Raw genomic sequence first — 13,442 nt, 5'->3', positions numbered from 1 at the left:
CTCCCGAGTAGCTAGGATTATAGGCATGCACCACCATGCCCAGCTAATTTTTGTATTTTTGGTAGAGACAGGGTTTCACCATCTTGGCCAGGCTGGTCTTGAACTCCTGACCTCAGGTGATCCGCCCACCCTTGGCCTCCCAAAACGCTGGGATTACCGGCGTGAGCCACCATACTCAGCTAAAATTTTTTAAAAAGTTAAAAATATATTTTTTAAAAATTTAGGCTGGGCACGGTGGCTTACACCTGTAATCCCAGCACTTTGGGAGGCCGAGGTGAGCGGATCACAAGGTCAGAGGTTTGAGACCAGCCTGGCCAATATGGTAAAACCCAATCTCTATCTTTTTTTAAAAAAAATAATAAATAAATAAAAATAAAAAAAATAAAAAAATTAAAAAGAAAGACATTTGGGCCAAAGCGTGTGGATCACGAGATCAGGAGTTCAAGGCCAGCCTGGCCACCATGGTAAAACTCTGTCTCTACCAAAGATACAAAAAATTAGCCAGGCATGGTGGCACATGCCTGTAATCCCAGCTACTCGGGAGGCTGAGGCAGGAAAATCGCTTGAAACTGGGAGGCAGAGGTTGCAGCAAACTGAAATCATACCATTGCACTCCAGCCGGGCAACAAAGCGAGACTATCTTAAAAAAAAAAAAGACAATTTGGGTAGTTTCCGAGTTTTGGCTATTATAAATATTCATGCGGTGAACATGTACATTCAAGCATACAGGTTTCTGCATGAAAATAAGTTTTCATTTCTCTGGGATAAATGCCCAGGAGTACAATTGCTTACCGTATGGTAAATCCATTTTTAGTTTTAAAAGGAACTGCCAAACTGTTTTCCAGAGTGTCTGTATCATTTTACATTCCCACCAGCAGAGTGTGAGTGATCCGGGTCTCCACATCCTTATCACCATTTGGCGTTGTCACCGTGTTTCATTTTAGCTATTTTGATAGGTGTGCAGTGATGTCTCATTGTGATTTTAATTTGCATGTTGCTAATGGCTAACGATGTTGAACACTTTTTCGTGTCTTATTTGCCAACCGTATATCCTCCTCAGTGAAGTGCCTGTGCGTGTCTTTTGCGCATCTTCTAATTGGATGCAATGTTGTTCAGTGTCTGAGAGTTCTTTGGATATTCTAAGTACAAGTCCTTTGTCAGATATGCCGTTTGCAAATATTTCCTCCCAGCCTTTAGTTTGTCTTTTTGTCTTTTTTACAGGGTCTTTCACAGAACAAAAGTTTTTTATTTTTTATTTATTTATTTGAGATGGAGTCTTGCTCTGTTGCCCAGGCTGGAGTGCAGTGGTGCCATCTTGGCTCACTGCAACTTCCGCCTCCCAGGTTCAAGCGATTCTCATGCTTCAGCCTCCCAAGAAGTTGGGATCACAGGTATGCAACACCTACCCAGTTAATTTTTGTATTTTTAGTAGAGACAGCGTTTCACCATGTTGGCCAGGCTGGTCTCAAATTCCTGGGCTAAAGTGATCCTCCTGCCTCAGCCTCCCAAAGTGCTGGGATGAGCCACCACACCTGACCTAAGTTTTTTTATTTTGATAAGGCCCAAAGGAGCTTTTTTTAAAAAAATTTTTATGGATCAGGTGTTTGGTGTTGTCTAAGAATTCTGCTTAGTCCTGGGTCCTGAAGATTTTCTTGTGTTTTTTTTTTTTGGAAGTTTTACTGTTTTACATTTAAGTCCGTGATCCCTTTTGAGTTTTGTTTGTTTTAGTTAATTCTCGTATAAGGTGAGAGGTTTACGTGGAGGTTGCTTTATTGCCTACTGTTGTCTGATTTGCTGCAGCACCATTTATTGAAAAGGTTATCCCCACTCCACTGTACTGCTTTTGTTCCTTAAGGCAAAAATGGGGGAGTGCAGAATTCATTGGATATACTTGTGTGGATCTGTTTCTGGGTTCCATCAGTCTATATGCATGATCTCAGTGAGTCCTCCCAGCAACTCCTTGAGGTGGGTAGTTTATTGACCCTCATTTTACAGAGGGGAAACTACAGCTTAGTGAGGTGAATTCACTTGGCTAAGGTCACTCTGCCAGGATGTAACAGAGCCAGGATGAGAACCCAGGACTATGGGTCCAGAGGGCTGACCCTGACACAGCACTTTGGGAGGCTGAGGTGGGAGGCTTGCTTGGCCCCAGGCAGTCAAGGTGTCAGTGAGCCAGGTGTGCTACATTGCACTCCACCCTGGGTGACGGAGTGAGACTGTCTCAAAAATAATCAGTTAATGAAGAGGGAAGAAACTAGATCACTTGCGCACCCCTCAGCCCCTGGCAGGGTCACATTGCACCCCTGTGCCTGTTAACTGTCAGGATTTACTCAAGCCATGTGACAGAGGGCTGGCTACCAGAGTGGAATCTGGGCTCCACCAAGCAGGGATAGAGAAGGTGATGGCTGCTGGGGTGGCAGCCAACAAAGCTACGTCATCTATCATTTTACTGAGGCATCCTGTCATTCACCTGTCTGTTTTTCCCACTGGTCAGCGTGGGATATTGACAGAGCAGGCTGGAGCTCTCCACCCAGGCGAGGCTCCTGCCCACAGTCCTGTCTGTCTTGGTACTTTCCTCCATGGCCAAGAGGGAAGCTCAAGCCAGTGTCTCGTAGCCCGACCCTGCTCCCTGTAAGGTGCCTCCCCAGAGTCAGTGCCTCCAGCTTCTGCCTAGAGACACCTGAAACCACAGCTAGTCAGCTCCTCCCAAAGCCCCAAACCCTTTATCTGTGAAGTGATTTCATCTTCCAAGAAGAGGTAATTACTTTAAAATTACTCAGATGAGGTTAAAGACGGCAATTTGATCTTCTCTTCTGCCAAGGATGTTTCTCCAGAGCTGTGTGTGATGAGAGGCTGGGATGTCCCGATTTCTTTTTTTTTTTTTTTTTTTTTTTTGAGACGGAGTTTCGCTCTTGTTACCCAGGCTGGAGTGCAATGGCGCGATCTCGGCTCACCGCAACCTCCGCCTCCTGGGTTCAGGCAATTCTCCTGCCTCAGCCTCCTGGGTAGCTGGGATTACAGGCACGCGCCACCATGCCCAGCTAATTTTTTTGTATTAGTAGAGACAGGGTTTCACCATGTTGACCAGGATGGTCTCGATCTCTTGACCTCGTGATCCACCCGCCTCGGCCTCCCAAAGTGCTGGGATTACAGGCGTGAGCCACCGCGCCCGGCCCGGGATGTCCCGATTTCTAATCAGTTTGACCAAAATTGGACGGTGATAGATATGGCCCCAAATGGGATATATTCAGCATCCCAGTGAATGGTCAACATAGGTCAGTTTGCATTGGGATAATAAAAAGTCTTGTTAGTTGGGTGGGGCACAGTGGCTCACGCCTGTAATCCCAGCACTTTGGGAGGCCGAGGTGGGTGGATTGCCTGAGGTCAGGAGTTCGAGACCAGCCTGGTCAATGTGGTGAATCCCTGTACCTACTAAAAATACAAAAATTAGCCGGGCTTGGTGGCACACACCTGTAATCCCAGCTACTCAGGAGGCTGAGGCAGGAGAATCACTTGAATCCAGGAGGTGGAGGTTGCAGTGAGCTGAGATCACACCATTGCACTCCAGCCTGGGTGATAGAGTGAGACTTGGTCTCAAAAAAAAAAAAAAAAAAAAAAAATTAGCCTGGCATCTTGGCATGTGCCTGTCATCCCTTGGGAGGCTGAGGCAAGAGAATCACTTGAACCCTGGAAGTGGAAGTTTGCGTCACTTCTGCACTCCAGCCTAAGCAATAGGGCAAGACTCCATCTCAAAAAAAAAGTCTTGTTAGCAAGAGAAGTACATGGTTGGGTAAAGTACAGGTTGTCTGATTGGAGACAGTAGCTGAGAGATGAAACAAGGCAAAATATACCCAACTAAAGAGGGTCTATCCAATTAGGTTTAGCTGCGTAGTATAGAAAACAGTGGTTCTGACAAGATCGTTTCTTTCCCCACATTGACGGGAAACCAGGCCCCTCCTCCTCCTTGATGTATTGCTGTCCTTGGCCTTTTGCCTCCTGGTTCAAGGTGGCTGTTCAAGCTGCAGCCTTGAGGAGGCGGTGAGGCAAAGGCACCCGCAGCATACTCCTGAGGAGGCTGTGAGACTGGAAGTCACGTGTGGCACTTCCAGTTTTATCTCATTGGCCAGAGCTGCAAGGGATCCTGGGACATGTAGTCTGGCAAGCTGGTCTCATTGCTGCCCCAGATACAGTTGGGATCCTGTTACCAAGGAGGAAGGAGGCTAGTCATGGGGAGCAGCCTGCAGCGTCTGCCACTCAGACTTTCCGCTCTCCCCGGGCTCATCTAGCCATTTTCTCTGAGTGCTGAAGATTTCACAGCGGCTTTTTGGGAAAACTGAGTAAGTGCATCAACACTGTGATCTCCAGCAATGATGGAGCCACATTTTACCAGGCAGCTAGCCAGGTGTGAAGTCAGCTAGTAAGGTGAAGATTGCTTATAGTCAAAGTTGCCTTTGTAAAATCCCTTTGATTGCTGGAAACTGGGCCCTCAGACATTGAGAAAAGTTAAGAATTAATGTTTCGTACTTCCTATGTTTTGGCTCTGTCTTCCTTTCCTGGAGGTTTTAGAGGGTCAAGGTCCGGTTGAGGGCAGGGAGGATGGTGTGTTTTTTCCTGGCAAGTGAGTAGAGTTGAGTTTTCAGAGAGTGCCGTGCCCCTTGAAGTACCCCTTCACTGTGCTCAGGGTGTTGAAGCTGGGGGTTAGAGCAAGGTCTTTGTAGAGAGTCCCGGCTTTGAGCTGGCAGGGTGACCCTGGATAAGTCAGTTACTTCCTCTTTGGCATGTAGGGGGATCCCAGCTTATCACCTTACCTCCCGCTACCAGATCCTCCCAAGTGGAAAGTACAGGTACCAGGAGCCACCCAGAGAACTGCAGTATCAACACTTTTTTTTTTTTAGATAGAGTCTCGCTCTGTTACCCAGGCTGGAGTGCAGTCACACAGTCTCTGCTTACTGCAACCTCCACCACCTGAGTTCAAGTGATTCTCCTGTCTCAGCCTCCTGAGTAGCTGGGACCACAGGCACACACCACCACCACACCCAGCTAATGTTTGTATTTTTAGTAGAGACAGGGTTTTGCCATGTTGGCCACCCTGGTCTTGAACTCCTGAGCTCTAGTGATTTGCCTGCCTCGGCCTCCCAAAGTGCTGGGATTACAGGCGTGAGCTACTGTGCCTGGCCAATATCAACATTATTAATAGAGACTCAGTGACTTCCCCAGAGCACAGGGCCTGTGTCAGTGAGGTACTTCTGGCCAAAGTAACCAAAATTTGGCTCAAACATTGTAGGAATTTGTTACCTCACAGAAAAGGAACCTCAGGAGCAGGGCAGGTTCCAGGGAGGGTGCATTCAACGTCTTGACCACATTATCAAGGGCCAGATTCCTTTTGTCTCCTCTCTTCCACCATCAGAGTGGGCCTCACCTGTAGCCTGGTAACAAGAGGGCGGCAGCAGCTTGTGATGTTAAATCTAGACCCAGCAGCATCTGGAGGACAAAGAGAGACCATCTTTTCTTGTCATTCCTCTTCAGAGCAAGATTTCCCAGAAGACTCTGGGCATAATTCCCCCATTTCAGTGAGACCATGCTGGGTAACAGACACCTGAAAGTCTCCCTGGCTTAAATCAGTGACGTTTATTTTTCAGCCCCTATGCTGTTCCCCTGCTGATTGGCAGGGACCTCTCAGGACCCAGGCTGCCCAGTCAGCCAGCATCTCCAAGTCACTTCCCTGACAGCTCAGCTGCGAGCGCTGGTCACATGGCTCCATTCAGCCAATCAAGAGACCTGGAAGTGAGTCCTGCCACCTGGTGGGAAGTGGAGAGCTGAAAATGTTTTGTGGGAGTCTAAATAACTCTGACCTCCCTTCACGCCTCATCAACCAAAATTGTGTCACAGGCCTGTCCCTGAACCAACCCCAGGCAGGGAGAAGACTTTCTACCACAACCAGCTCTGATCCAAGGAGTACTGGGCATTAGAAGTGTCCACAAGATTCACCTCTCAGGTGGTGTAGACAGAGCCACTGGGGCTGGGCGTGGTGGCTTATGTCTGTAGTCCCAGTGCTTTGGGAAGCTGAACTAGGTGGATCACTTGAGCCCAGGAATTCAAGACCAGCCTGGGCAACATGATGAAACTCGTCTCTCCAAAAAATACTAAAAATTAGCCGGGCATGGTAACATGCAGCTGTAGTCTCAGCCACTCAGGAGGCTGAGGTGGGAGGATCACTTGAGCTGGGAGGCAGAGGTTGCAGTGAGCTGAGACGGTGCCACTGCACTGCAGCCTGGTTGACAGAGTGAGACCCTGTCTCAGAAAACAGAGAGAATGCCACTGGGACATGAGGGCACAGTGAGAGCCTTCTCCCGCCACCTCCCTTAAATCCTGGCCTTGCCTGCAGATGTGTGGAACTGGCCTCCAGGATGACCTCTGTCTAGGGGATAACTTTATTCCGTCCACTCCACAACCCTATGAGGTAGAAAATGTTACATCATTTTTCGGATGGAATAACTGCAGCTCAGGCCGGGTGCGTGGTTCAAGCCTGTAATCCCAGCACTTTAGGAGGCCAGGGTGGGAGGATTGCTTGAGCCCTGGAGTTCGAGACCGGCCTGGGCAATGTAGGGAGACCCCATCTCTACAAAAAGTAAAATCAGCCAGGCATGATGGCATGTGCCTGTAGTCCCAGGTACTCGGTAGGCTGAGGTGGGAGGATTACTTGAGCCAGGGAGGTCCAGGCTGCACTGAGCCAAGCTTCTGCACCACAGTTTCTTCCCTGTGGTCCCCTGCTCCAGCTGCAAAGGGGGACATGCAGAGTTCCAGCCCATCAGCCAGATGTCCCAAGTCACCATGTGTTGGGAACCAGCCCCGAGTAAACACTGGGCATGACGGGGCATCCTTCAGTCCTAAGAAGAAGGGCCTACTGTGTTCGCCTCTTGACAGCTAGGGAAACTGAGGCTCAGGGGTAGGAAGTGACTGCATCTGTCTAGGCAAGAGGCCATGGTGAGGTTTGAAGCCCAGTTGACCACCTCAGGGCTTGCTGCACCAAAAGGCAGCCCAGGATAGGCCTGGGGCAGTAGCTGCTGGGGGCATTCATCCAGTGTCACAGCCAGAAAACAGGACCCTGGAGGAGCCCAGGGGTAGGGCTGTCTGCCCAAGCAGACTGTGCGCCCTCCTTCCCTGAGGAACCCTCCTTGCCCTGTGCTCCCTGCCGCCACCAGCTCCCTGGCAGGCGTCCCAGGCGAGACTGTCATCCCAGACCCGCAGCTCATAGCACGTTTCCAGGCTTACTCATCCAGCCTTGCCAGCAGCTTTCTCTCTCTGATCCACGGCGGAGCCTCCCATGTGTCTAAAACCCACGGTGAGCAAGGCTCAGGATGGGGTGGTTTTTGACACGGGCCAGTCTTTCACCCTGGGCGGGTCTCCTCTCGTCCCCTGCAGGTACGCGGCCGCCCCACACCCCCTGCTATCTCTTGATCCCCACTTCAGCCACGATGGGACGTCCAGCGGTGACTCTTCTTCCGGAGGCCTGACCAGCCAGGAGAGCACAATGGAACGCCAGAAGCCAGGTAGGGCCCCCAGCAGCCGCTGTGCCCACCCACCTGCCTCACTCCTCAGGACCTCTTACTTAGAGCTTGACAGGCAACACTCCACCTCCTATCAGTGATGGATAAAACACAAAAGAAAACTGTAAGCGTGACATGTAAGACTAGAGAGGGCACCCAGGAGAGCTGCGGAACCCACGAGCGAGATCCTTATCCATCCAGACAGGACATCGGCAGGTGGCGTCTGCTCCTGCTGATAAGGCCGGAGCTGGCATGCAGCTGTGTGACACGGAGCTGGGAGCCACCAGGGAAGGTAGCTGAAAAGGAATAAGCACGTGGTGCTCTCAGGAGCAGAACTGACTGCATCCTGTGGCTTTTCATCACATAAACCCTTCTATGTTGTTTTCAACTTTTATGGACATACAGCATGTGTTAAGAGCCCACCTGACCAGGTACGGTGATTCACACCTGTAATCCCAGAACTTTGGGAGGCCAAGGTGGGCAGATCACCTGAGGTCAGGAGTTCGAGACCAGCCTGGCCAACATGGTGAAACCCCGTCTCCACTAAAAATACAAAAATTAGCCAGGCATGGTGGTGCACACCTGTAATCCCAGCTACTTGGTTGGCTGAGGCAGGAGAATTACTTGAACCTGGGAGGTAGAGGTTGCAGTAAACCAAGATTACACCACTACACTCCAGCCTGGGCGACAGAGCAAGACTCCGTCTCAAAAAAAAAAAGAAAAGGGCCCACATCATGAGCACACACCTGATAGCCTATCACAGAGTGGACACACCCAGGAGGGAAACAGAACGTGGCCAGTCTCCCCAAGTCCCCATTCCCCTCCCAGTTAGTACCCCCAAAGGAACCCTGTCCTACTCCTCATGGCCTGAGCTTTGCCAGATTTTGAATTTCATAGAATACAGAATCACACTGTGTCTATTTTGTGTATGTGTGTCTGGCTTCTGTCACTCAGCGTTACATTTATGACAGCCAGCCACATGATTGTACATGGCATCACAGTATCTGAGTGATATCCCCCATTGTCTGAATGAGCCACAGTTTATTGCCACATCCTGGTGTTGATAGACATTTGGGTTGTTGCACTTTGGGCTGCTTAGAGCAGTATTGCTAGGAACATTCTTGTGCTTGTCTTTTGATGAGCATATGCTTACATTTCTGTAAGGTATACACCTAGGAGTGAAATTGCTAGGTCATATGTTTAACTTTATTTTATTTTATCTATTTTTTGAGACAGAGTCTTGCTCTGTCACCCAGGCTGGAGTGCAGTGGCATGATCTCGGCTCACTGCAACCTCCACCTCCCAGACTCAAGCGATTCTCCCCTGCCTCAGCCTCCCAAGTAGCTGGGAACACAGGCATGAGCCACCACGCCCAGCTAATTTTGTATTTTTAGTAGAGATGGAGTTTCAACACGTTGCCCAGGCTGGTCTTGAACTCCTGAACTCAAGTGATCTGCCCTCCTTGGCCTCCCAAAGGATTGAGATTACAGGTGTGAGCCACCGCACCGGGCCAGTATGTTTAACTTTATAGGAAGGGGCCAAACTGTTTCCCAATATGACAAAGCATCTTATAGTCTGACCAGCAACGTGAGGGTTCTAGTTGCTCCATGCTCTCACCATCCTCTGTGTTTCATTTATTCTGGTGTGCATGTGGTGGTATCACATTGTGCTTTTATTTTATTACTTTTAAAAACTTTTTTTTTTTTTTTTTTGGAGACGGAGTTTTGCTCTTGTTACCCAGGCTGGAATGCAATAGCGCCATCTCGGCTCACCACAACCTCCACCTCCTGGGTTCAAGCAATTCTCCTGCCTTAGCCTCCCGAGTAGCTGGGACTACAGGCATGCGCCACCATGCCCAGCTAATTTTTGTATTTTTTTAGTAGAGACGGGGTTTCACCATGTTAACCAGGATGGTCTCGATCTCTTGACCTCGTGATCCACCCGCCTCGGCCTCCCAAAGTGCTGGGATTATAGGCGTGAGCCACCGCGCCCGGCTAAAAACATTTTTTTATAGATACAAGGTCTTACCATGTTGCCCAGGCTGGTCTCGAACTCCTGGGCTCAAGTGATCCTCCTAACTCAGCCTCCCAGAATGCTGGGATTACAGGTGCCAGCCACCACACCTGGCCGACACTGTGTTTGTAATTGGAATTTTTCTGAAGACTGCTGAGATTGAGCATCTTCTCATATATTTCTTCCCCATTATTAATCATGTCGTGGACAACTCAGATAAATATTTTAAACATAATTTTATAGAACAAACTTGTAGCCCTTTTGAAGGCTGAGAACCAGCAGATGAATGGGCAGGTTGGATTCAGAAGGAAGCAAACAAATGACTAGTGTTAGAAAGCAGTGACGTCAGCCGGTCACGGCGGCTCACGCCTGTAATCCCAGCACTTGGGGAGGCCGAGGCAGGGAGATCACAAGGTCAGGAGCTCGAGACCAGCCTGACCAACATGGTGAAACCCCATCTCTACTAAAAATATAAAAATTAGCGGGGTATGGTGTCGGGCGCCTGTAATCCCAGTTACTTGGGAGGCTGAGGCAGGAGAATTGCTTGAACCCTGGAGGCAGAGGTTGCAGTGACCCAAGATCGTGCCACTGCACACCAGCCTGGATGACAGAGCCAAATTCTGTCTCAAAAAAAAAAGAAAAAGAAAGAAAGCAGTGACGTCAGAGTGGGAGAGGATGTCCTCTTAGGGAGTGTTTGAGAATTTCCAGGCAGCTGGGAGAGGTAACCCCATCAGCACACCAGCTCCCCCAGGCACTCTAGGGTACAGAAGAGGCTGCATGCCCCAAGATTCGTGGCCTGGAGAATTCCTCAGCCTCTCAGCCCATGATTCTCTTAAACCAGGGACAGTGGTTCGACTTCAGGGAAGCAGGTGGGACTTCGGGGGCCTCCGTCTCTCTGCTGCCTCCAGGGCCTGCCATGGTTTGTTCCTGTCTTCGGCATACTTGATCATGCCTATCACTGCCTGCAACTCTGTCATCTTTGCTCCAAGACAGATTCGGATATCTTTTTTTCCTTTTCACCAAATTCAGAAGAAGAGAGAAGTGTTGCTTGACTATTTTATTACACGAAAGTATAAAATGGGGAGAAAATGTTTCCCACATACACCATGGGCCCCAAATAAGAAACTCACTGTTGCCCTTCCCTTCCCTCTTCTGCTTCCTGGAGCTTGGCTCCCCTCCCACTTCCTTGGGACGTTGTTATAGTTGACTCCTAAATTGCTGCTGCCACACACACACACGCACAGATCAGGGGAATCTGTGTTTAGAAATCATTGTGAGGCCGGGTGCAGTGACTCATGCCTATAATCCCAGGACTTTGGGAGGTTGAGGCGGGTGGATCACTTGAGGCCAGGAGCTCAAGACCAGCCTGACCAACATGATAAAATCCCATCTCTACCAAAAATACAAAAATTAACCAGGTGTGGTGGTGGGTGCCTGTAATCCCAGTTACTCAGGAGGCTGAGGCAGGAGAATCGCTTGAACCCGGGAGGTGGAGGTTGCAGTGAGCTGACATTGTGCCATTGCACTCCAACCTGGGAGACAGAGCGGCACACCATCTTAAAAAAAAAAATTATCATGAATTCTAGAATGTATTCAGGACCCAGAAAAAAGGCCAGGCATGGTGGCTCACACCTATAATCCTAGCACTTTGGGAGGCTGAGGTGGGAGGATTCCTTGAGGCTAGGACTTCAAAACCACCCTGGGCAACAACATCTGCCTCTACAAAGAATTAAAAATATAGCTAGGCATGGTAGTGCGTACCTATGGTCCCAGCTGCTCAAGAGGCTGAGGTGGAAGGATCACTTGAGCCCGAGAGTTTGAGGCTGCAGTGAGCCGTGATCATAACATTACACTGCAGCCTGGGCGACAGAGCAAGACCTTGTCTCAAAAAAAAAAAAACCTTCACTAAAGATGGAAAGGATCAGGCTTCACAGCAAATGTAGGGGTTTGCCCAGCCCCGATGGAGCGAACCATCCTAGTAACAGCAGCACAGTTTAGTAGATTGTCAAGTGTGCAGCACTACACATGCCTTCGTGTTGAGTCATCTCAGGAATGCGACAGAGTGGGCACTGCGACTGCCTCAGTTAGAGAGGAGGACGATGAGGCACAGAAAGGTTGTCACTTGTCCCAGGTCACTACTGACGAGCAGCATCACGGGAGATGAACGGAGGCCTGCATGTCCCAGAACCCTTCCAGAAGCTCGACCCACAACCCCTCACCCCTAGAATGGGTTTCCCAGGCCTCAGAGCACCCAGGTTGGGAATGTGCCTCCAGGGTCACCAGCTGCCCTGAGACCGTGCCTGGCTGGGGTTTTAGCAAGTCTCTCACCCTGTCCCCTGCCCGGCATGTTGAGGTTGGGGTAGGAGGGCCAGTAGGTCACTGAGGGCTGATCCAGAGAACCAGGGGAGGGCCCAGGCCAGGATCAGGGCCAGCTGAGGGCAGAGCCAGGGCAGGAGAACTTCGGAACAGCCAGGATGGGCAGGAAGCTGGCCTTTTACCTGTGCATGCATTCAACTGATGATGCCACCAGGCTGGTCGCCAGGGATACAGGGTGAGCCAGGCAGGCACGTTTTCTGCCTTCTTGGAGCTGGCAGTCCTGGGGAAGAATTGGACCATAACAGGGGCACAATCATGATAAAATATTAACCAGTAATGCTAAGTATAAAGTGGAAACTAGGCCGAGCACGGTGGCTCACATCTGTAATCCCAGCACTTTGGGAGGCTGAGGCAGGCAGGTCACTTGAAGTCGGGAGTTCAAGACCATCCTGGCCAACATGGTGAAACCCTGTCTCTACTAAAAATACAAAAATTAGCCAGGCATGGTGGCGGGCACCTGTAATCCCAGCTACTCAGGAGGCTGAGGCAGAGAATTGCTTGAACCCAGGAGGCAGAGGTTGCAGTGAGCCGAGATTGTGCTACTGCACTATATCCTAGGCATCAAAGCAAGACTCTGTCTCAAAAAAAGAAAAGAAAAAAGTGGAAACTGTCAAAGTGTGCAGAAAGAGATTGACAGGGTTTGGGGGCCATCTCTGAGCAAATCACATTTCAAGTGAGGCTGGAATAATTCAAAGAAGTCAGCAGGGATGAAAACATTCCAGGGAAAGAGAACAGCTAGTTGGTGACCCTGAGGTGGTGGTGAGGAGGCCCATGTGGTGAGAATTGACATCAGGGAGGGGACAGGGACAGAGTTTGTGGGGCCTCATGGGCCGCAGGGCGGCCTTTGTCCTGTACTCAGAGTGGGGCAGGAGCCACAGGCCTCAGTCTTCTGCACAGAGGAGGGACAGGATCTGACTTGGGTGTTCCTAGGGCCCCCCTGGCTACAGATTATCGTTAGGTGGGGTGGGAGCAGGACCAGGTAGGAACAGAAGAAGGGGGAGATGTGCAGTTATGGATATAGTATTTTATTTTGTTTTATTTCTTTTTTTGAGACAGAGTTTTGCTCTTGTTGCCCAGGCTGGAGTGCAATGACAAGATCTCGGCTCACTGCAGCCTCCACCTCCTGGGTTCAAGCAATTCTCCTCCCTCAGCCTCCCGAGTAGCTGGGATTACAGGCATGTGCCACCACACCTGGCTAATTTTGTATTTTTAGTAGAGACGGGGTTTCTCCATGTTGGTCAGGCTGGTCTCGAACTCCTGAGCTGAGGTCATCCTCCCACCTCAGCCTCCCAAAGTGCTGGGATTACAGGCGTGAGCCACTGCACCCAGCCTGGATATAGTATTTTAAAGACAGCGTTAACCGAATTTCCTAATGATGCCTAGTTGTGTGCATGAGAGAAGTCAAGGATGCCACAGGGGTTTTGGCCTCAGCAGCTCAAAGGAGAAGCCATGAACTGAGCAGGAAGACCCTGGGAGATACAGGTTTGGGAGAAGGTATAGCCCTTG

At 49.9% G+C, this 13,442-nt stretch overlaps 1 protein-coding gene across 8 annotated transcripts in view; it reads left to right on the top strand.

The window, feature by feature from the left end:
- The window catches only part of SIPA1L3 (signal induced proliferation associated 1 like 3), a 223,865-nt gene that overhangs the window by 157,393 nt on the left and 53,030 nt on the right, over positions 1–13,442 (top strand). For all 8 annotated transcript variants that reach the window (XM_064381377.1, XM_012436359.3, XM_012436349.3 and 5 more), the window contains one exon: positions 7,423–7,550. In XM_064381377.1, the coding sequence (XP_064237447.1) occupies positions 7,423–7,550 (128 nt within the window). The remainder of the gene's footprint in view (positions 1–7,422; positions 7,551–13,442) is intronic.

Source organism: Aotus nancymaae, unplaced genomic scaffold, assembly GCF_030222135.1.
Source record: "Aotus nancymaae isolate 86718 unplaced genomic scaffold, 86718_ANA_hifiasm-v0.15.2.pri h1tg000028l, whole genome shotgun sequence".
NCBI classification, from domain to species: domain Eukaryota; kingdom Metazoa; phylum Chordata; class Mammalia; order Primates; family Aotidae; genus Aotus; species Aotus nancymaae.
This window is presented reverse-complemented; position numbering and strand designations above follow the sequence as displayed.